Below are 21,468 nucleotides of genomic sequence, written 5' to 3'. Positions count from 1 at the left end.
GGAGCTGGGGTCTGGTCCTGGAAGGTGTGGCAGGCGGCTCCTCTGAACTTCCCAGCAGGGGAGAGGATCCGACGTCCCTGGGGCACAGGAGCAAATGGCCTGGGTGGGCCGAGCAAGGCGATGAGATCAGTGGGAGATCATGAAGATCCGGGTAGCCAGTTCAGGCAGGAATGAAGGCTGTTGGGACTTGGCCAGTGGGTTGGGGGGGACAGTGGCACGACTAGGAGACAGGGCTTTCTCCTCTCCGGCGTGGGTGAGACGCTGGCTGGGCAGTGGCCAGTAGGCCCGGAGTCAGGAGGGAGGACACTGAAGCAGGGCCCAGGCCAGCAGCCACCGGGCAGTGAGCCTGCATGGGGCTGTTCCAGGACACTGACCTGCTGTCCCCGGGCACCCTGGTCAATGCGGCACATGGCGGCAGTGGCAGCGGTGGCCTGGAGAGCAGCCGGCACCTGAGCCGCAGCAACATTGATATCCCCCGAAGCAATGGTGTCGAAGACCCCAAAAGACAGTTGCCCCGAAAGAGGAGTGACTCGTCCACCTATGAGCTGGACACCATCCAGCAGCACCAGGCCTTCCTGTCCAGGTGGGTGAGGCCGGTGGGACCCAAGGGTCAGACCGTGAGGCCCATGGCCTGGTGAGGAGGGGTGACTCCAAGAGGGAGGCACACCCAGGTTTGAGGCTGTCAACCAGGTCAGGCTGCTGGCCAACGTGAGTGTTGGGTGCCTCTGGGGTCTTGTACAAGCGAGGGCCATCTTGAGCCCAAGGGGACAGTTTGTCCAGGGGTGAAGCCCAGTCAGGGGGCAAAACTGACCAGGGACAGCTGTTCCAAAGGCAGTGGCATCCCTAGGGAGGTTGGGACCAGCTGTCACCAGAGGTGGCCACATCTGCAGGACAACACAGGGGTCGAGGCTCGTTTGGGCCTGATGACCCCTCGGGGGCTTCCTTTGGGAGACTGAGGGCAAGCCAATGCTGAGAAAGGAAGGGCTGTGGTGCCGCCTCACGAGCCACCCCCCCACCCCACCCCACCCCCCGTCTGCAGCCTCCACGCCAGCGTGCTGAGGAATGAGCCCAGCTCCCGCCACTCAAGCAGCTCCACCATGCTGGACGGCACGGGGGCTGCGGGGAAGTTTGACTTTGAGATCTCAGACCTCTTCCTGTTCGGGTGCCCGCTGGGGCTGGTCCTGGCCTTGAGGAAGACTGTCATCCCTGCCCTGGATGGTGAGAGCTCTGCAGGGGCAGGGCAGGGCAGGGGGTGTATGAGCTGGGTTGAGGGTCTCAGTGGAGCCCTGTCACAAGGCCATGGCCACATCCCAGGCCCGTTCCTGCATCAGCCTGCCTCATTCTGCCCTCCCCAGCATAGGCTCGCTGCTCCCCTTTGCTCCTACTCTAGCAGCTCAGTCTCCAGCCTCCAGCCCCTGGCCCCTGCTGTTTAATCTTCAAGGCACCTCTGGGAGCTGAGGTCCAGAAGCGAAAGGGCTGCCCCGCGATCAGATAGGGACGGACCCAGTCTCTGGGGCCCAAGATCTTCCCCTAAGGAAGAGATCCTCCTGGGTGCCTCGCTTCCCAGTTTCAGAAGGGCCGCAAGCACGCTGCTCCAGAGCCCCTCCTCATGGCTACAGGGACAGGAAAGGGTGACTTACTGACCGAGCAGCCTATCAGAGCAAGGATCCTTGCACTGTATGCCCCAGGGGTCAGCCAGTGTGGCCAGGGAGCCCTGACATCCTTACGGGAGTGGAGACTTGCAGGGCTCGTGTTACATCCCCAGGTCACAGAGGGGTCACCCGAGGCTCAGAAGGGTGTAGACACTTGCCCAAGAGCAAGTAAGCGCTGGCTTATATATATGTAAGTGGACAGAGACTTAGGAACAGTGACATTATGGCAACGTTATCTGTAATCGTTGTAACGGTTTGTCCATGGAGGGGGCTGCAGCCGTTAAAGGGTCGGGTAGGACTCGCAGTGCTGGAATGAAGAACGCCGACATTTTTGTGTCAAATGGGGGGTGGAGGGGAGCTCGAAGACGATACAGCACCTGTAACTGTGTGTGTGTGTGTGTGTGTGTGTGTTTAAAGTGAGACATCTACTCGTGGAGTAGCAGCCCCACCTCACAGCCAGGGCTGCATCCACTCCGCTCAGTTTAAGAACACCTGGTTAGTAAACGGTCAGACCCCAATTCAAGAGACGTGCTTTTGGATGCTTCCGGACCCCCCACCCCTCGTGCTGCGGACCCCAGCCTCCTTAGGGCTCTGCGATCCCACCCCTGCCCTCCCCAGTTTTCCAGCTGCGGCCAGCCTGCCAGCAAGTCTATAACCTCTTCCACCCCGCGGACCCGTCGGCCTCCCGCCTGGAGCCGCTGCTGGAGCGGAGGTTCCACGCCCTGCCGCCTTTCAGCATCCCCCGCTACCAGCGCTACCCGCTGGGGGACGGCTGCTCCACGCTGCTGGGTGAGACCCGCGGGGGGCCTGGGCCCTGGGCGGGGCGCTCCTGGGGCCCCTGCCGGGTGGGAAGTCACAGCCTGCGCCGAGCTCCTCGGAAGCTGGGTCCCCGGTATACCAGGTGGGGGGGGGGGGGGGGATTAGCCCCACACACCCCAGCCAGGGAGGAATGACGTGGCCTCACAGGTCAGGGCCTCACCCCAGGTGCCAGGAGGCAGACTGGGACCCAGATTCCCACCCTGTTGCCCAAGACAGAGCTGGGGACCTGGAGGGACCGTGCGAGAACCCATCGTGGCAGTGGCTGGCGAGGGGGCACAGGATGGGAAGGGGCTGCAGAGTGGGTCTGAGCAGGGAACATGTGTGAAGGCAGCCCATCGCCCGCTCCCGACCCTCCCCGAGAAGGCCCCATCCCCCCGCCCCACCCTCGAGTGTGTCCTGTCACGTCCTGGTCTTGAAGGAGCCCCACGTGTCTGTCGGAGGAGCACGTCTGGACTGCCCACGAGAGTGTCTGTTGTTGTCCCGTCTGTTCTCTCCCGTCTGCCTCCAGTTGAGACAGTGCAGAGAAACCCCGAGCTGGTCCTAGAGGGTGGGCCCCTGGCCCCTCTCCCCCCAGGAGACGGCTTCCTGGAAACCAGTATCCCCGTTCCCGCGCTCACCTGCCAAGACGGGCCCCGCCCGAGCCCGGACTGTGCTGAGTGTGTGTAACACCCCCATTCGTGGTGGCGTCTGCTTCGCTGGCTGACTGCTGGTCCCCAGGGGCTTTCCCATGCCCTCCTTGGCCACTTGGAGCCCGTGGGACCCTAGTGGCATCCCACAGAGACCAGACAGGACAAGTCTTAAGGATCAGGTCCCGGCCCCTCCTCCCTAGGCTCCTCGGAGCCTCGGAGCCCAGAGAGGGGACCGGCTCTCCCAGGGACACCTAGCACGGGCGTCAGTCCAAGGGCTCTGTCTCCCATTTGTGAGGCTGGTGGGGGCAGCTAGGAGATGGGGTGGAACCTTGAGCCTCATCCCACCTGCTCCCCAGGAGAAACCTCTGGTCCTGGGAGGGTTTGATACTCAGGGTCCCACTCCTTACCTTCCCTGAGGGAGTCCCCATCTGCATGTGAGTTCTCTAGCTGAGCCCCGCTCTCCCTGCTCTGCCCTGCCCTCAGCCCAGGGCCCAGGTGAGCCCTCAGCACCTGCCTCTGTTCCCGGACACACACGCAGGGCGGGCTCAGTGTGGCCCATGCGGGAGACGTGCAGGGGTGTTGCCTCATCCTCAGTGCCCAGCATTGGGTGCCCCTGGGAGACCACTCGGGCCCCTGTTGTAAGTGCCCCTCAAACCCAGCTGCAGGGGGCCGCGGGTCACACCTGGCCGGGCAGAGCCCGGGAGGCTGGGAGGGCTGGACGAGATCAGGAGCTGTGTATTGGGTAAGAAGCGTGGCCAGGGGGGGCTTGAGCCTGGCCGCCTTGCCTCCCTACCTGTTGTGTCTGTGTCGGTCCGTCTGTCCGTCCCTGCCCCGGCTCCATACCCTGCCCTGTCAGCCCCGAGCAGTCAGGCCCCGGCATGCTTGGGCCTGCCCTCACTGCCAGTCGTGCTCAGATGCCACCGTTCGTCTGCAGTGGGAGGGGTCGGCCTTGCCCGCCCAGCCCAGGGCACACCGGGCCCTGCCTCCCCACCGGGCACTGCTCAGGGCGCCGGGGGTGGGGGTGGGGGTGCTGAGCTGGAGGAGGAGTGCCTGTCTTACCCACTGGCCTCTCTGGTCCCTGTCCACCCACAGCGGACGCACTCCAGACCCACAGCACAGTCTTTCAAGAGCACGCAGCCCCCTCCTCGCCCGGCACAGCCCCCGCCACCCGAGGCTTCCGCCGAGCCAGTGAGATCAGCATCGCCAGCCAGGTGTCGGGCATGGCCGAGAGCTACACAGCATCCAGCATTGCCCAGAGTGAGTGCAGCAGCACCCAGGGCCCGCGTTCCCTGGGCCCTCCCCTCTGTCATAGCAGGGGTCTGCACCCTTCCCGCCCCCGGCACCACCCCGAGATAGCGGGCAGTGCCTGGCGGGCAGTCGCCAGGGATGCCGCTAAACGCCTACAACAATCCCAGATGTCCGTAGCGGACTCGAGGGAGGGGGGATGGCCGGGGCAGCCCAGCGGGGCCAAGTCCAGGCGGCACGAGATGGGCGGTACCATCCCGGCAGCTGGGAGGCGACGGGCCCGGGAAGAGGGGTCCTAACCCCAGAGGGCCCGGTGCTCCCGGAGGAGGAAGCTGTGGGCTGTTTCTGGACAAGCAAGCAGAACCAGATAACCAGAGGGGCAGCTGAGGGGAGCTGGAGAGGCGAGATCTCGCTGCGGCCGCTCCTTTGCTGCTCCTGCCCATCTCAGAAGCTTCTCAGCAGCTGGAAGTGGAGCCCAGGTCACCCCCTCTCAGTTCGCCAGGGCCAGCCGCCCACTCTGTCCTCCTCGACTATGTGACTGCCTGCCTGCCTGCCTGCCTGCCTGCCTGCCTGCTCAGGGGCACCTGAGCTGAGGCTGGCGTGGGCGTCCTTCTGTGAGGAGGGAGCCTGGCACTCTCCCCAGTGTCCTTCCTGGTGGGCCCGGCGTGACTGACCCCTTCCTCGTTGTTCTTGCTTCTCAGAGGCCCCAGGGTCGCTCAGCCATACCCCCAGCGTCAGGCGCCTGTCTCTGCTCGCCCTGCCCCCCCCACCCCCCTCTACCCTGGGCCCCCACCCACAGGCCCAGCAGGGGAGCCCCAGCCTGGAGTGGGCCCCCCACCTCCCCGACTTGGACATCAGAGAAGGTACCGGGCGTCACATGGCCTCTGCCCACACACGCTCGCCTCCTCTAACTGGGGTCACTCACCATTTCCAAGCACATCTCACCGCCAGGTCCTACGCTCTGTGGCCTAACCTGAGAGCTAGAGGCTTGGGCTGGGAGCACTCAGGTCTGGGGAGGACGTAGAGGGGTTGACTGGGGGGGTGATGGCCAAGGGACTGCCTGCCTGTCCCATGTGGCAGGCCGCAGGCAGAACTCACAAGAGCCCTGACCCCCATCAGGCACCATTTACCAAGTGTCTGTGTGAACCTAGCAGAAAGGCATCTGATAACCCTTTTCTGGAGCTAGGGGGTTTCCCAGCCCCGAATGGGGACCAGGACTCACACCCAGGCCGTGAAGCTCAGCCTGCTGCTCACGGCAGGCCTTGCCTCGGGGTTCACCTCTGCAAAGCCTGTCACCAGCCTGAGGCCTGCAGGGCAGATGTGGGGGGGAGGGGCAGGAGAGCCTGGAGAGGACAGCAGCAGGGCCCAGGGCAGGGGGTCAACAGGATCAGCGACAGGGCCAGGGATAGACCTATCATCTCCAGCCTGGGATTGTCCCCAGCCCCCTAACTCCACACGCTCCTCCCCCACCCCCGCACCCAGGGCCTTCTGGCTGCTTGTGCACCGTCCTGGGGTCCTGCACCTTCCCTGCTCCCCCTCTGTCACCCAGCCAGGGGGGAGGAGGTTCGCTGTGGCTGCACCCCTTTCCCTGGTCAAAGGAGGGTCTAGTCTTCGGGCTGAGCCAAGCCTGCGGGGCCTGGGAACCTCCTGAGGTCCAGCCCGGTCAAGGATCCCTCCTGGCAGTTGCAGCCAAGTGGTGGGGCCAGAAGCGGATCGACTACGCCCTGTACTGCCCTGACGCACTGACAGCCTTCCCCACCGTGGCCCTGCCCCACCTCTTCCACGCCAGCTACTGGGAGTCAACGGATGTAGTCTCCTTCCTGCTGAGACAGGTATCCTGGGGCCCAGCGCTAGGAGCACTAGGGCCTTGCAAGTAGGACCAGATGACGCCACCGCTGACATGGCCCCATTTCATAGATGGGGGGGGGGGGGGGGCGTGCTCCCATCAGACCCCAGAGCAAGCAGGATGGAGGAACCCTCGCAGACACGGGGATGGGGCGGCTGTTACTGCACATTCATGAGACATGTGAATCTGGGGAGGACCAGGAGGCAGACTGTAGTGGGTTGAATAGTGCCCCCACGGCCCCGCACAGGCTCCTGCGTTTCTGGTTCCTGAGTCTGCCCCATGGCCTGCTTCTTCCCTCCCAGGTCATGAGGCATGACAATTCCAGCATCTTGGAGCTGGACGGCAAAGAGGTTTCCGTGTTCACCCCCTCCAAGCCGAGAGAAAAGTGGCAGCGCAAGAGGACCCACGTGAAGCTGCGGGTGAGGAGGCCTCTGGGCGTCCAGGCCCCGAGGCTGTTGTCCTGTTAAATCCTCAAAAGAAGACACCATATCACAGATGAGGAAACCAAGTCGCAGAGAAGCGTGCTGTGTTACTTAATCCTCAGTCCGTGAGGTTGGAGCTGTTGCCCCATTTAGAGACAGGGATGTGCCAAGGCCGTGCAGGGCAGGTGGCTGAGCTGGACTTGAACCTGGGCCATCTTGCTTTAAGCCCGTGCCCACCCACCAGGCCCAGGAGATCCCAGCCACCCCTCCATCCCCTACCCTGACCCAGCCTCGCTCCTCCCGTCCCCAGAACGTGACCGCCAACCACCGGATCAATGACGCAGTCGCCAACGAGGACGGCCCGCAGGTTCTGACGGGCCGGTTCATGTATGGGCCCCTGGACATGGTCACCCTGACTGGGGAGAAGGTAAGGACGTGGGGAGGTTGCGGGAGCCCCTACCCTTGCCTCCCTCTGGCTGGGGAGGCCAAGGGCCCAGCCCCTTCGTGACCAGCCTGCCCGGCCCCCAGGTGGATGTGCACATCATGATGCAGCCGCCCTCGGGCGAGTGGCTGTACCTAGACACGCTGGTGACCAACAGCAGCGGGCGGGTCTCCTACACCATCCCAGAGACCCACCGCCTGGGTGTGGGTGTCTACCCCATCAAGATGGTGGTCAGGTACGTGCCTCTGGGGGGCGAGCAGGCCAGGCCGGCCACCTCTGGGGCAGGAAGAAGAGGGTCTGGTGGGTTCTGATGAGCTCCCCCTCCCAGGGGAGACCACACGTTTGCCGACAGCTACATCACCGTGCTGCCCAAGGGCACGGAGTTCGTGGTCTTCAGTATCGATGGCTCCTTTGCTGCCAGCGTGTCCATCATGGGCAGTGACCCAAAAGTGCGGGCCGGGGCCGTGGACGTGGTGCGGTGAGTGACGCCCAAGGGCACGGTGGGTGGGCTCGGGCAGGAAGCTCCTGGAGGCCAAGTTGGGGAGGGCTCTGGGCACCAGAGCAGGGGCTCACGGAGTCAGCACCACCAGCAGCTCACCGGGTGACCTCTTAATGTTGATGTCTCAGTTCCTCACCTGAGAAGTGGGGCTCCCGACAAGACCGGTTGTACTTGCCACAGAGGGCGTCAGACCGTGTGACCTGTGTGACCGTCCTCGTGGCTGTTACTATTTCTGCCGAGCCCAGAGATGCAGTGTCCTGCGGCTGGGCAAGGAGGCAGGGTGGCCCGGGAGGGAAGACCTGGCAGCCGTGGGACACCCAGTCCTGCCCCTCGTCGCCAGGCACTGGCAGGACCTGGGCTACCTCATCATCTACGTGACTGGCCGGCCTGACATGCAGAAGCAGCGGGTGGTGGCGTGGCTGGCCCAGCACAACTTCCCCCACGGCGTGGTGTCCTTCTGTGACGGCCTGGTGCACGACCCGCTGAGGCACAAGGCCAACTTCCTGAAGCTGCTCATCTCCGAGGTGGGTCCCAGGCGGCAGGGACGGGGCGGGGGGGGGGGGGGGGGGGCGGGGGCGGAGCTGGGTGGGAGAGCCGGGCCACGCCCACACGTCTCGCCCACAGCTGCACCTGCGCGTGCACGCGGCCTACGGCTCCACCAAGGACGTGGCGGTCTACAGCTCCATCAGCCTGTCCCCCATGCAGATCTACATCGTCGGCCGGCCCACCAAGAAGCTGCAGCAGCAGTGCCAGGTGGGTGGGCAAGTCGTGGTGGGCAGGGAGGGCAGGCGGGGGCGGGCGGCCCCGACAGCCCACCCGGTGACGGCCGTCTTCCTCACCGCCCTCCTCTGCAGTTCATCACGGACGGCTACGCGGCGCACCTCGCCCAGCTCAAGTACAACCACCGGGCGCGGCCAGCCCGCAATGCGGCCACCCGCATGGCACTGCGAAAAGGCAGCTTTGGCCTGCCTGGCCAGGGGGACTTCCTGCGCTCCCGGAACCACCTGCTCCGCACCATCTCGGCCCAGCCCAGCGGGCCCGGCCACCGGCAGGAGCGGACACAGAACCAGGCGGACGTCGAGCAGCGGGGACAACGCAGCATGAGCGTAGCGGCCGGCTGTTGGGGCCGCACCATGGCCGGCCGGCTTGAGCCAGGGGCAGCCGCGGGCCCCAAGTAGGACACCGTTAGCGAGGCCTTGTGGTCTCCGTGGTGCTAGGCCAGGGCGGCCAGCCCCGCCAGGAGGCCTGGCCTGGGCACACGATGTCGGCTGGAGACAAGCTTGTCCCAGGGCCTGGCGGAGGACATAGGCCGTGCCACACAGCCCTCCCAGCCCTGCCTCATGTCCTAGGGTCTGAGGGGTTCCAGCTTGCAGGAAAACCTGTCCCAGGATGACAGAGGGACCAGGACTCCCCACATGGACTGGCCCGAAAGGCACTCCCAGACACTTGCCCTGCATTGACCTCCCAGCATCCTGGGCCCAGGCCCCGCCTGCCACCTCCCATCCACTAGCTCACCCTGACCCCCAGGTCCCCTCCCACTTGGTAGCAACTCCGACGGGGGACAGCCTGCTTCTTGTTAACTCTAGTTACTCAACTGTTCAACCTCACTGGTCTTGCACTGATTTTTGAGAGTGGAGATCCATTACCGTCTCCTGTGGCTACAGACTCGTGGACATGCATGAAAATCCAACGTTTGCTGATCTGGGACCTATTGCCACACAGAAGGCTCCAGGGTGGCAAATCCTTGTGCAAGCAGGAAGAGAAAGGCCATATCTTAATTTCTGCAGCTCCGCCTGGCCCGCCAACGCTGTGGCAGCCCCGGATCCCTACCCATCTGTCCACCTGCCCCACCTGGAACCCAGTCTGGCAGCGAGGCTGGCGAGGCCCGGAGCCGGCTCCCGAGAAGCCACGCCTCGGGCTCCTGGGCCTGGCCAGGCCCAGCCTCCTCTCCCACTCCTCGCCTGCCATCGGTCAAGGCCACGTGCCTCGGCTCTCCTGCGTTTCTACACCTTTCTACTTATCCAATCTGATTTCTATGAGGTTTTTTTAAATGAGCAATCCTTGGCTGCTTCCTTTTCTTAACTCTTTCAGTACCAAGCGCAGCCCCTCCACATGAAAACACCCAGCACTGTGATGGAGTCCAGCCTGGTTCTGGGTCCCGGGGCCCTGCCCCCTGCCCACGCAGTGAGGTGTGGGGTCCCTGCCTCACCTGACCCCCATTAATTCCACTGAATTTCTACTCTGGGGTGAATGGGCACACACTTAAGTTTTTTTAATGCCAATTCCGTTTTGATGCCGAATCTAAGAAGCCACAACTTGCTTCGTTAGCTTAAGGGCGGGCAGCCACGACTTCATTCCCCACCTGTCAAGGACCACGATGTCCTGCACGCTGGGTCTGAGCATCAGCCCTCCCTCCCCAGAACCGACCACGATCTCAGCTATGGCGCTCGGCTCCGGGCGGCCCTTCGACTGCTCCTCTACCTTCTTCTACAAGGCGGGGGAGCCTGCCTGGCCAGGCTCCCACTCTGAGAAGCTGCTGCCAACCTGGATACGGCCTCAGGGCCTCATAGGCTGGGATGGGGAGGCACACAGATTGATGTTCACATTTTCCCGTGTGTAGATATGTACAGCCAAAGGGTTGTGTAAATGTTCTGCAAAAGTGGGTCTATACAGAGTGAAAGCTATTTATTTTGTGCAGAGAAAAATTTCTGGAGGAATAGGACCTTCAGGGTTTGTTCATATTTAAGATGTAGCTTTTTGTTTTTGTTTCAGGCGTTCTGTATAAAGCAACGATTATTTTATGGACCAAGTTTTAATGTAAGTGTTGCAATGAAAGTGCAATATCTGACCCCCACTCTGCTCCCCGGCGGGAAATCGCTTGGCCCGACAATCACAGCCCCAGCGAGGGGCCCCTGTGGCCAGTGCCTCCTTCTCTGTTGGTCCCACCTCACCCCATCTTGCCTACTGCCTCGGTGACCAGCCATCTGGAGAAGCACCTGGAAGAGCCTTGGGCCCACCTGCAATACAGGCTGGAAGGCCTCCTGGCCCGGGGAGGCCATGTGGGCAGTGGGCTCGGCCTCTCCCAGGGGGCAGCTCCCCCAGGCTCCGCACTCCCTGCCTGCCTGCCCAGCCGCCAGCCATGCCAAGGACAACAGCAATAGTCCCCTGGGCCTCTCCCAGTGGCCCTTAGCCATAGATGGTGAGATGGGCAGCCCCCCCCTCCCCGTTGACATCTCTCTTCTATATCCAGGTCTGCTTCCTGCCTCCCTTAAGATTCCTTTTGGCACATTCTCCTCTTAAGGAAGCACCAGTTTTTCAGAAACTAAGAGAGGGAGGGCAGAGTCCTTTAAAAATACCAAAAATGTTTACAGTGTTGGGTGCTGAGCTGCAGGGCTCAGGCCTGACCAGTCGTAACCAAAGGGTGAGGCAGGCCTTGCTGACTGCCACCCCCACCCCAGGCCTGTTAGAGTAGAAGCCTTAGTCCCACTCCCAACCCCACACTGAGCCTCCGCCCACCACCCCAGATCCAACCGCCTGCCTTCTCTTTGATTTCTAAAGACGGATTCAGCAGAGACCCCACCCCCAACTTTCCCAGCTCTTTATGAGCTGCCCCTCCACCACCCCACTCCCCACGCCCCCCCACCCCACCTCGTTAGTTTTCTCGTCTCGGCCCCTCCTGTCTCTCTGTCTGGGCCGTGTGTGAGCCGTGTCCTGACTCGCCCCATCCGCCCTTGCTTTCCCTGCACCTTTGGGCCTGAGTGTGCTCTGTATACAGTGTCGTTGTCTGTTACACCAATTAAAGAAGCAGGAAGGCTTCCTTCTGGGTCTCTTTACTGCACCAGCAACCACAGAGCACAGGGTGGGGAGGGGATCTGGGGTGGGGGCACGGCCTGTCCCAGAGCTAAAGCTGTGGTGGGGAGAGGATGTCCTTCCCAATCAACAGTGCCTGCTACGCTGACTGTAACACCAGTACGCTTATGCCAGCCTTCCCCTGCACCGGGCCTCCTCCCAGCCCCTTCCTGGGCATGAACTCGGTTCATCCTCACAGCAGCCCAGCCAGGTGGATGCTGAAAGCCTCTCTGCTCTACAGAGGTCACAGCTAGTAACGTGGGCCAGGATTCCCACCCCGGCGGCCCGGCCCCAGCACCAGGACTCTGCGCGGTTGTCATCTGCAGAATAAACAGTGCAGGAAGCAGCCTCCCTCCAAATCTGAGGGGATGGGGTTTAAAAGCCACGTCTCTGGGTTTGGGACTCAGCTGAGGGTCAGGGTCAGGGTCTGGTCTAAGCAGGCAGACCGGAGGATGAGCACAGCAAAGGTGGCTGGTCTTCACGAACGTCAGGGTACACCCCACCTTGCCCCCAAAAGTCCTATAGGCCTCCTTTGTCCTCTGGAAGTTGGGTAGCAACCTTCCCTCCCTTCAGCACAAAAAGCCGACCTAACAAAGTTTCCAACCAGGGAACATTTAATATTTGGGAAGTGACGCTCTTGCAGGAGGAGCTGATGAGGCCAGCGACCCCGTCCTCACCCCCTGCATCTGAGAGGAGGCTGGGCCAGAGGCCAGTCCGCAGGAGGAAAGGCAAACAGCACCCACTGGGCTTCCTGCTGCCCACTCTGAAGCCAGTCTCCAGGCCACGCCACCAGCACTTAGCCAGCAGGGCCCTCAGGGCAACAGCCCTGCTCGCATCTGGAAAGCCAGGCCATCCCCGCGGGTAGCTTGCTGGAGAAGAAAGCGCATGGGAGGAGACCCATCAGAAACAGAGCTGGGCGTGGACCCCGGGCAAAGGGGTGACACAAACCTTGTTGATCTCTCGGTGTCGTTCCTTAGTTACGATTTCCTCTAAGACCTCGCCATCTCCCTTAATGAGCCTGGGGGAGGAGGGGAGAGGAGGCTGAGCCTCTTAATGCCAGAGCAACAGAACCAGACCCACCTGGCAAAGAGATGCCAGGGCGCAGGCCCCTGCTACCCTGAGCGGGTGGAACATAGATGCTTCCCACCTCTCCCTCTCTCCCACCCTTGGGATAGTGATAAAGGCAGCTGGGTAGGGTCTGCCACCAGACCGGCCAACTGGCTCTTTGAAGACATTCCTCAAGGCCCTTCCAGCCCCTGTAAGTGCTCGCTCTGGGCAACAGGGAGGAACAGCCTAAAAACTCCCAGAAATGAGTTAACTGCCCTTCTCCTGTCTTTGGCTTTTTAGCGCAGCAGCCGTCGCCCCTCCTCCTGAGAGTGCAGAGCGTGTGGGGCTGAGCTTTGCCAAGCGCTCCCACCTGGTGCGTCCTGTCTCCGGGTCCACCACCTTGCGGATGACACTCTGCCGAGCATCCCACTCCTCCTTGGTCATGGGCTTCATGGCCTGGATGCGGGACTTCTGTTCATCCGTCAGGACTGCAAGGGGAGTTGGCAGGGAGTCGGCAGCTGGGTCTCAGGGAGGGGGCCCTTCCCCTCCTGCACGCTGGGAGGCACCATACCTGGGCCGTCCTCTTCCTCCTCGGCTGATCGGTGCCACTGGTCCAGCGAGGGTCCCGGCAGAGCCTCCCCCTGCTGAACCTTTGCCTTCTCCTTGCCTTTCTTCTTCAGCTTCTTCTTCCTTTTCTTCTTCTTCTTCTTCTTCCTCTTCTTGTCCTTGTGCTTCCCCCGCTTCTTCCGGCCACCACTGGAGGAAGAGGAGGAGGACGAAGAGGAAGAAGAGCTAGAAGAACTGGAAGAAGAGGAGGAGGAGCTGGATCGTGGTCTCCTCCGGGCCTTGTGCTTGCTTCTCTCTGTGATGCAGGGAGAAGGTGAGGCTGGAAGGCCAGGAGGGGAAGAGGTAAACCTTTATCCCCTGGCTCTGGCCTGTGGCAGGCTTAGGGGGACTACTGAGGGGTGAGACCCTCCAGGCCGGGCTTTCCAGCCAGAGCAGAGATCAGCGCTCCCTGGAGAGGCACTTTCTGGGCTTCACCCTGTCGCTGTTTGACCAGGAGCAGGGCAGCCAAGCCCCTATCTCAAATCCTGCTGCTCAAAAAGCACCATTACGTGCTCCCTTCAATCCTTACACAACGGGCTGGCCCAGCCCCTAGAATCTGAAGGTCTTTCGATCTGGATACGGAGGTCCTACATTCTGCACTCCTCTGACCACTGCTCACAGCCATGCAGGGACGCCCGCCCGGGCCTGCCCGCAGCTTCCTCCCTGAAGTTCCCACACCCCTTTCCCATTCCCTCCGGTCCTCACCCTCCGCCCCAGAGGAGATGGTGCTGGCCTTGTGGTCTTGGGATCTAGAAGCCGAGCAGCTCTTCGGGACATCCTTACTGCTCTTCTTCCTTCTCTTTTCGGACCCTCGCCCCCGAGACCGGCTTCGACTCCTCGAGCGCTTGCGAGAGCTGACGTGAGCCATAGCGCCGCGGGCTGGAGACGGGGAGACACGCTCAAACTGAAGCTCACAGAGCCGATCCCCAGACTGGGCTCCACGGGCGGCTCTTCTCGGGGCCTGGCTCTCGAGGGCCCACTACCCATCACCACCCGGGGCAGGGACTTGAGGGGGTCCGCGGCCACCGCACGATCCTCACCCACCCCGACCCCCGGGGACCTCGGGTCCTGCGCCGACTCCCGGATCCTCTACCCCTTTAAGGGCTCGCCCCCGCCCGGCCGCTCCACGCCTGCGCACCGGCGCTCTGGCGCCCCTAGGAGCGGCCGCGGTCCCCGGCTGCCAGGTGCGTCCCGAATCCCTCCCCGCGCGCTCCTGTCCTCCACCCGCGCGGCCTCCGCCGCCTCGCAGCCTTGGGGAAGGTCCCCGCAGCTGCTCCGTTCCTTCCTCAACCGCCCATCGGGCATGACCACCCGACCCGCGCCACGCCTTCGCGTGAGGAAGCGGCGGCGAGGCGACTTCCGGCCTGGGCAGTGCTCCCAGAGGCCGTCCGGCTGGGAAGCGAGGGGCTGCCTCCTTTAGTCCCGAAGCCCCAGGTTCCGCTTCCAGGGCTGCGGGAGAAACGGTGTGGCTCGCCCACCTCCGGAAGAGGGAAGCAGGGGATCCAGGCTTCGGCCGTGCTCCCCGCTCTTCTCAGACCGCCCTTCTCCAGCCTCCCTGAAGACCCAGGGAAGGAGGCGACCCGACCGTGCGCCTCTTTCCTCCTTGAGATGCCTGCCGTCCTGTCCACCCTGGCAGGCCGGGGGACACCTTAGTCATTCCAGCGTCCCCACCTGGTAATAGAGGTCGCGAACAAATAGCCATAGGGGCCGGAGAGATCATGACAGTGAGCCAGGAAGGGACCCCTGTGAGGGAATGCGCCACAAGCCTGTCCAGCGTGAGCAGCAGCGGAGGCTCTGCTCCAGCTGATTTCTCCAGTGTGGGCTGCAGCCTGGTGTTCCAGACCTTCCCACCTTCCCCGCGAGGCCGGAACTCAAGATTTCAATATGGGAACCCCTGGGTTTTCAGGTGTACAGCCCAAACCCATCACAGCTGCACTCTTCATCCAATTTGGGGGCGGCCAAGTTGCAAGTTTTTCAAGAACAACAGCAAACATAGAGGGCTGTTATAAAGCACTTTATATACATTAAATCGTTTCACTCTCACAACAGCTTTCGGAGATAGGTACTTCCCAGATAAGGAAAACTAAAGCACAAAGAGGTCAAGGGGCTTACTTGCAGCCACACAGCTGGAAGCAGCAGGATCAGAATTTGAACCCAGGCAGTCTGGCTCCAGAGCCCCTGCTCTCAACCCTTCTGTGGAAAGCGCCCGACACCAACTAGAAGTTGCTATCGATGGCTCACCCAGATCCCCTTCATAGACAGATGCACTCACCCAGGCTGTGGTGTCCTAACTCATACCTGTACTCTTCTCTGGAAGGTTCCCTGGGCCACTGGGAACCACCACCTCCCCACCCACCCCACCAGCCCGGCCTTGACACACCTGTGAGCCAATAACCGATGCAGGGGGCAAACTGCTACATTCATGCTCTAGGGCGCTTGGTGGGATTGGGCTGAAGCTAGGTGCCCTCTGAAACCACATCTTGGCCCAGCTCCTTCCTGTCCTGTCCTTCCCTCATGCCCTTCTCCAGAAGGTATTCCCTCAACAAACCACCTGCACAGGAATCCTCATCTCAGGCTCTGGTTCTAACACACCTGACCTAAACCAACCTGTCTGCTGAAAGAATGACTCCGAGGCTTGTGTGTCCTTTTGAACCAAGAAGTGCCTGAGGGCTGCAGGGAGTTTATTCTTGCCCTGCCCAACCCAAGGTGGCAGAGCCCTGCCATGCCACCCCGACACTGGCCCCAACCAGACTCAGGTCAGTGCGCACACATCCACCGTGGTGGGCTCCTCGCGAGTGAAGCCGTCGCCGAAGCCATCGTCGTCCACCAGCTCAGGTTTCCGGCAGCACATGGGGCACAGGCGGTTGCGCACAGCAGAGGCCCGGAGCCAGACGACAAGGTTCCAGCGCTCGCCAGTGCCTAGGGGCCGGGCCCCGTGCAGCTGGCCACCCCGGTGCAGGATGCCCCGGCCTACCACGTGTTCCACCTCCAGGGGCCTGGCCAGGGCTGAAGGTGCCTGCAGACAGCGGAGCTCAGGCCTGGGCACTCCTGGCTGCCCCAGGCCCTGCCCCCCGGGTCACACACACTAACCTGGAAGAGGTCCCCGAAGTACAGGGCGCCCCCCGTGAAGGCCTTGCCAAGGGCCACGTTGAGGGTGAGTTCGGCATTATCATAGTGGCAGCCTAGCTCACGGTCCTGGCCCGGTGCATATTTGACCACAAAGGCACGGTGGCTGTCGAGCCAGCCCCCACCGCAGTCTGGGTACAGCAGGGCCATCAGTGGCTGCAGGAAGCGTTCCCGCAGCGGAGTCACCAGCGGCTCATCCAGGCCTAGCTCGTGCAGCAACACCTGGGAGGGGGATCCTGGGAGTCGGCAGGGAAACTGGTGGGGGCCTCACCCTGGGTCCCTGCGGGGAGTCTCTTCCTAAGGACAGCAGCGCTTTGCAGATATCGATGGGCTTAACTTCAAAATAACCCGACCGTGACCTCATCTTACAGACTGGGAGACCAAGACCAATGGGACCCAACAGCTCTTCTCTCGCACTGCAGCTACAGCTCCCCAGCCCCGGCTCCCTGCCGCCTCGGGCCCCCCGGAGGGAGCCTCACCTACCCCATAGTTGTTCATGGTGTTGGGTCTTCCCTTGGGCATGTCCGAGTGCTCGAAGTGCTCCAGCTCCTCCAGCAGGGCCTGGCAGAATGGCGCTGTAAAGACCGGCAGCCGGTAGATACGCTTCTCCCCTGCGGAAGGAGGGACAGTCTGTTGGCTGGGAGCTTCCGTGTGGGTTTCAGTCTCCTTGTGAGCTGTGAGCCTGGGGACGTCTTTTCACTTCCCTCAGCCTCAGTTTCCTCATCTGTACAATGGGGATAACACAGGTACTCACTTCTCAGGGCTGTTGTGACCATTAATGACATAATGTGTGGGCAGCAGAGGGGCCTATTCTCGGGTCCCCTTATTTGTCCCTGGAGCCTCTCCTCCTGCTGCCGCAGGTGTCCACAGCCTAGCCACCAGACTCAGATGTGGGTTCTGGTGAGACCCAGAGGTGGGAAGGGATTAGCCCAATGACCCCCAGCAGGCCAGTGATGGAGCCCAGCAGGGATCACAGGGCCAGCGCCAAGCTTTCTCTGCACCGCACCCCATGAGCCACCAACACTTGAACCCCAACTGAAGTGCCTCCTGGAGCCTCTGTTCCCCACACAGAAAGGCTGAGGGGGGCTGCTCTTTCTTGCCGGGTCCTGGTAGGGAGAGGCCAAGCTCCGAACGGAAATGCAAACATTCCTTGGCAGATGCACCAACACCCTGGGGTGCACGGCTGGTGTGCCCCCACACTTTTGGCCAACTCACAGCCGACAGCCTTCACCCAACCGTTACACGATCTCCACTGTTGGGGAGTGGATGGGAATGAGGAGGGATGCCCCCGGGCTGGGAGGGGATGTTTCATTCACACTCCACCCTGTGCCTCACAACAGAGCACGGGCTTGATAAGGGGAGCAACACCTTGCACCTATCTCCCCAAAGTATCCCCTAGGCCTAGGAATAACCGTAACCGTGAGACTGAGGAAACCTCTAGATGCTATGCACCCAGCCCTTTAGGCATGTTACCTCCCTTAATCACACTTTAGCAGACGGGTATTACTATTGCTCCCGTGTCACAGATGATGAAACTGAGGCAGAGGGCTTAAGGAACTCGGAAGGGCCAGACTTCCTGCTAGGGTTAGCCCATGGGAGATCCCAGCAGGAGACTCAAAGGCCGGAGAGATGCGGCATTTCTGAGTTTGCCATGGCTTTGTGCTTCTGCTCGAGGCCACAGCTGCTTCCTGGCAGCTGCTTCCCGCCCCTCTCCCACAGCTCCAGGTCGTGGCAGGCTCAAGACACTCACTCTTGCCCACTTCTCCAGGTCTAGGGACAAGGAACTGTCTGCTCCCCACCCCCCTCACCCCCAGGGAGAGGGGGGAGGGGGGTGGTCCTGTGTCAGCTGTCCCTTCGTTAAGTTCTTCAGTCACCCCCATTCGAGTGTGCCAGCTGGCTCATACCTGACACAGGCAGGTGGGCAAGTGAGTAAGTGAATACAGATGCCCTGCTCCCGGCGGGTCCCGCCAGCCCTTCTAGCTCCTGCTGGCTCAGATTCTGGAGGCAGACATGGTAGGTGGAGGGACCCCACCCCTTAGTCCTAGTCCTACCGGGTGATGGGGCCAAGGTCTCACCAGACACTGTCTCCAGCCGCTGGAGAAGGCCTTCAAGGTCTGCACCCGGCGATGTGCTGTACTCAGCTGCGGCCAAAAACTCAGGGGCCAGGGCCTCATCCTGGGGGCAAAACACACCGGCTGTGGGGCGGACGGCCTCCGGTGCCGGCTGCCTCCACCTCCTTCCAGTAACCTGCCCCGACCAGGTACCTGCAGCGTGTTGTAGATGTGAGGCCGCACCGGGTGGTAGGAGCTCGCGATGAGGGCTTTCCTGGCAGCCGCCTCCTGCCCCAGCCGCTGCCGCCGTTCCACCTCCTCCTCGAGCTGGGGATGGCACAGGGCCTGGTCATCCAGATGGGGCCGCCCGTCACCCCCCAAGGTCATTGTACAGATGAGGAAACTGAGGCTCAGGAAGGCCAGAGCAGGACCTGGGCTGACAGCCCAGTCTCCCTACACGCCTGACTCGATCAGGGTAAACTGCAGGTGCCAAGCTGCTGGCTGAACGCAACTCCTTCTAGCAGGGGCCCGTGCCGCTCGGGGTTGCACCACTCAGGGCCTGGCAAGGATGAGAGCCCCTCCCCATACCTCAGCCAGCTGGGCCCCCGAGGGAGGGGAATGGAATCCCAGCCAGTCCTGTGTTCCAGAGGCTGCGGAGGGCTCGCCTAGGAAGTTTCCCGTTACTAACCCTCACATGGAGGAGGAGGTGGAAGATGGAGCAGCCCTGGCACCAGCCAAAGGGGGTGGGTGGACAGACGAAGAGCTGGGAGCCAGAGCCGGGCGGTCCCGGGTGGGATCTCAACTCCACCTGCTGTGACACTTCGGGCCAGTAATTCCCTCTTTAAGCAAAAGTGTCTCGTCTCAGGAGGGCGTGGGGTAGACGACCTGGCATTTGCCACTTTCTCTTTTTCTGGTGTCAGGACACAGATACTGCGGTGAGTGGACACGGGAAGGACACCCCCCCCTCCCAAACTGCTGACACAACCTAAAGAGGAAGGGCTAGGCTGGGTGTGGAGGGGGTCCGCGAGGGTGGGGAGCGTTACCTCTGCTAATAGCTGCTGGAAGTCTTGGGGGCTGACACATCCTCGGCTGCGCAGGATCTGAGAGCAGAAAGTCCAGGGAGCTCAACTGTGTGACCTTGTGAGTAAGTCACTTAACGCCTCTGAGCCTCAGTTTCCCCAGGTTAAGATGCAGACGAGAGCCTGGACCTCACAGGATCATTGCGAGGATGAAATTCGATAAGCACGCAAAACAGACAACACCGAGAGCGCGCCGAGCCTGGCCCTGCCCTCAGCACTTTACCTGTATGTTCCATTCATTCATTCATTCATTCATTCATTCATTCCTTACGACAACCTCACTAAAGAGACGCTATTATCCCCCTTTAAGGTGAAGAAAGCGAGGCACCCAGAGATTAAGTCATTCTTGTTGTCACATCTGAACACCCGGGCAAAGCACAAGACCTGGGGGACAGAGGTCCCTCCTCCGCCACCCCTCCCCCATCACCCCGCCCCGCCCATTTCTCCGCAGAGCCACTGGGGGCCACTCACCGGGCCGTAGTCCCGGCGAAGCTGCTCCTCGCCCCGGAAGCGCACGTGGAGCCGGTAGCGCGCCACGTACAAGTTCTCCGAGCAGAAGCAGGCGCAGCGGCAGAAGCGCCTCGGGACCCCAGCCGTCGCCATGGTGAAGAGGCGAGCGTCGCCCCGCAGGGTTCCGTCGGGGCACTTCCGGCACGCCCCCGACGGGGGTGGGGGCGCGGCGGTGGAACGGGAGGCAAGGGTCCGTTCTGAGTTCGCAAGTGCAGAAGAGGACGAAGACTCCGCCCCAGAAAACGGGTCTGCAATGGGGAAAGACGCTCCGGGGCCGGACTGGGGCGAGCAGCCTCGGCGGACAGAGCGTGTGGTCTTCTCGTTCCGCCTCACAGTTCCCCCATCCACGACGTGGGGATTAATCACCGCACTTTACAGATAGGCAAACTGAGCCGCACCTTCACAGGCCGGGGACAAGTCGGGACTTGGAACCGCAAGACGTTTTGCTTCAACGCTGCCTTCCTTTTCTGCTCGGAGCTTTTGAAGAGGCGGCCAACGCCAGGAGGACAGGAGTTCTGGGGTCCGGTCTCGTTCTCTCCCGACTATCCAGTTCTGTGCGTCTGAACTCGGGTTTAGCATTCTGCCCGGGTCCCTACCCGGCACTCCTCGAGCCTCCGCCACGGTCTCCAGATTCGCTGCTGACGGCCCCGGGAGGTGTTTTCTCGAAAGCGCTCCGTCCGGCGTGACTTCCGGTGGCCCCTCCTAGGGATACAAGTGTGGGCGGGGAACGGGGTGTGGTCTGCTGGCGGCCACACCCCCCACGACGGGCTCCCAGTTGTGCTGTGCACGGCTGCTGTGTGAGATGAGTGTGTTTTTCTTTTAGAGTGTGCGCCCCTACCTCGGGGACACCCATCGTAGCTCCTACGTACTTGTCTGGGAGGCCCCCATCTTGGTCCTCGGTTCACCCCCCAAGCCCAGAGCCGCAAAGCCCCGGGAAGAAGCTTGGATGGCAGCCCTGTGACTGGGGGAGGAAGTCGTGTCCCCTGCAACAGATCTCGTCCCCTGTCCTAGAGTTCCCTCCCTGGCTCAGCGTGGTGTGGGGAGGCCTGGGCCTCAAGACTCCAGCCCTTACCCCAGATACGCAGATGACCACAAATGATAACTCCTGTTGGCCGAGCCTCCACCTTACCTGCTTCCATCCCTACGGCAAACCTTTGAGCGAGGTACTGTCTTACCATTGTTACAGATGGGGAAACTGAGGCTCAGAGAGGGGCGGTGACCTGCCCCAGGGTTCACAATGGGAGTCCTCCGAGTGGTTGGTTTCTGAAGGATTTCCGATTTTCTCTTTGTGCTTGTTGGCATTTCTTTTCTTTTCTCTTTTCTTTTCTCTTATCTTAAATGTTTATCTGTGAGAGAGAGTGCACGCACAAGCTGGGAAGGAGCAGAGAGAGAAAAGGACAGAGGATCTGAAGCAGGCTCCAGCTCACAACTCGGGAGATCGTGACCTGAGCCGCCCAGGTGCCCCATCATTTATTTTCTTGATGCTTTCCTTTCCTTCAGATGTATAGTCGGGTTTACACCCACGCACTCACACTGGCAGTGACACACGTACACACTCATGCACACCCTTACATGCTCACATATGCTAACACACATTCACACACCGTCACAAATACGCTTGTACCAGTGACACACTCACACATCCA

The 21,468-nt window shown here is 61.7% G+C and overlaps 3 protein-coding genes across 14 annotated transcripts in view; 1 reads left to right on the top strand and 2 right to left on the bottom strand.

Annotated features, from left to right (window-relative positions):
• The window catches only part of PITPNM2 (phosphatidylinositol transfer protein membrane associated 2), a 143,834-nt gene extending 133,055 nt beyond the window's left edge, over window positions 1-10,779 (top strand). For 2 of the 10 annotated variants that reach the window (XM_030336419.1, XM_030336417.1), the window contains 14 exons: window positions 366-583; window positions 1,040-1,218; window positions 2,271-2,441; window positions 2,980-3,129; window positions 4,193-4,357; window positions 5,047-5,208; window positions 6,029-6,177; window positions 6,494-6,610; window positions 6,924-7,040; window positions 7,142-7,290; window positions 7,384-7,533; window positions 7,895-8,078; window positions 8,179-8,307; window positions 8,409-10,779. In XM_030336419.1, the coding sequence (XP_030192279.1) occupies window positions 366-583; window positions 1,040-1,218; window positions 2,271-2,441; window positions 2,980-3,129; window positions 4,193-4,357; window positions 5,047-5,208; window positions 6,029-6,177; window positions 6,494-6,610; window positions 6,924-7,040; window positions 7,142-7,290; window positions 7,384-7,533; window positions 7,895-8,078; window positions 8,179-8,307; window positions 8,409-8,732 (2,364 nt within the window). In that variant the 3' untranslated portion in view covers window positions 8,733-10,779. The remainder of the gene's footprint in view (window positions 1-365; window positions 584-1,039; window positions 1,219-2,270; window positions 2,442-2,979; window positions 3,130-4,192; window positions 4,358-5,046; window positions 5,209-6,028; window positions 6,178-6,493; window positions 6,611-6,923; window positions 7,041-7,141; window positions 7,291-7,383; window positions 7,534-7,894; window positions 8,079-8,178; window positions 8,308-8,408) is intronic. The other 8 variants (XM_030336424.1, XM_030336420.1, XM_030336425.1 and 5 more) reach the window with 5 other exon arrangements.
• Window positions 10,316-14,400, bottom strand: ARL6IP4 (ADP ribosylation factor like GTPase 6 interacting protein 4). Of its 3 annotated transcripts, none has more exons than XM_030336431.2 (6): window positions 14,195-14,400; window positions 13,762-13,935; window positions 13,022-13,336; window positions 12,821-12,938; window positions 12,352-12,421; window positions 10,316-12,272 (listed from the first exon to the last, which is right to left on the bottom strand). In XM_030336431.2, exons 2-6 carry the CDS (start codon window positions 13,922-13,924, stop codon window positions 12,216-12,218), a joined length of 723 nt encoding a protein of 240 aa, XP_030192291.1. In that variant the 5' UTR covers window positions 13,925-13,935; window positions 14,195-14,400; the 3' UTR covers window positions 10,316-12,215. The 3 variants fall into 3 exon arrangements, with proteins under 3 accessions (XP_030192291.1, XP_030192292.1, XP_030192293.1); XM_030336432.1 differs by lacking the exon at window positions 14,195-14,400 and adding an exon at window positions 14,101-14,186; XM_030336433.1 differs by lacking the exon at window positions 14,195-14,400 and having other exon boundaries at window positions 13,022-13,312; window positions 13,762-14,094.
• A 654-nt stretch (window positions 14,401-15,054) lies between these two features.
• On the bottom strand, window positions 15,055-20,487 carry OGFOD2 (2-oxoglutarate and iron dependent oxygenase domain containing 2). The gene is made up of 7 exons (XM_030336430.2): window positions 19,784-20,487; window positions 19,277-19,333; window positions 18,447-18,560; window positions 18,258-18,357; window positions 16,666-16,793; window positions 16,147-16,404; window positions 15,055-16,072 (listed from the first exon to the last, which is right to left on the bottom strand). Exons 1-7 carry the CDS (start codon window positions 19,913-19,915, stop codon window positions 15,809-15,811), a joined length of 1,053 nt encoding a protein of 350 aa, XP_030192290.1. The 5' UTR covers window positions 19,916-20,487; the 3' UTR covers window positions 15,055-15,808.
• Window positions 20,488-21,468: the final 981 nt, after the last annotated feature.

This window comes from Lynx canadensis, chromosome D3 (assembly GCF_007474595.2).
Source record: "Lynx canadensis isolate LIC74 chromosome D3, mLynCan4.pri.v2, whole genome shotgun sequence".
Classification (NCBI taxonomy): Eukaryota; Metazoa; Chordata; class Mammalia; order Carnivora; family Felidae; genus Lynx; species Lynx canadensis.
This window is presented reverse-complemented; position numbering and strand designations above follow the sequence as displayed.

Coding starts and splice junctions, on each gene's coding strand:
- ARL6IP4 (XM_030336431.2), bottom strand. CDS start 13,924: ATGGCTCACGTCAGCTCTCGCAAGCGCTCGAGGAGTCGAAGCCGGTCT. Junction 12,939..13,021: donor GGAGGAAGAGGACGGCCCAG/GTATGGTGCCTC, acceptor CTCCCCTTGCAG/TCCTGACGGATGAACAGAAG. Junction 12,273..12,351: donor GACACCGAGAGATCAACAAG/GTTTGTGTCACC, acceptor TTTCTTCTCCAG/CAAGCTACCCGCGGGGATGG.
- OGFOD2 (XM_030336430.2), bottom strand. CDS start 19,915: ATGGCGACGGCTGGGGTCCCGAGGCGCTTCTGCCGCTGCGCCTGCTTC. Junction 19,334..19,783: donor TTCGCCGGGACTACGGCCCG/GTGAGTGGCCCC, acceptor TTCTGCTCTCAG/ATCCTGCGCAGCCGAGGATG. Junction 16,794..18,257: donor GCGGCTGGAGACAGTGTCTG/GTGAGACCTTGG, acceptor CTCCTTCCGCAG/GGGAGAAGCGTATCTACCGG.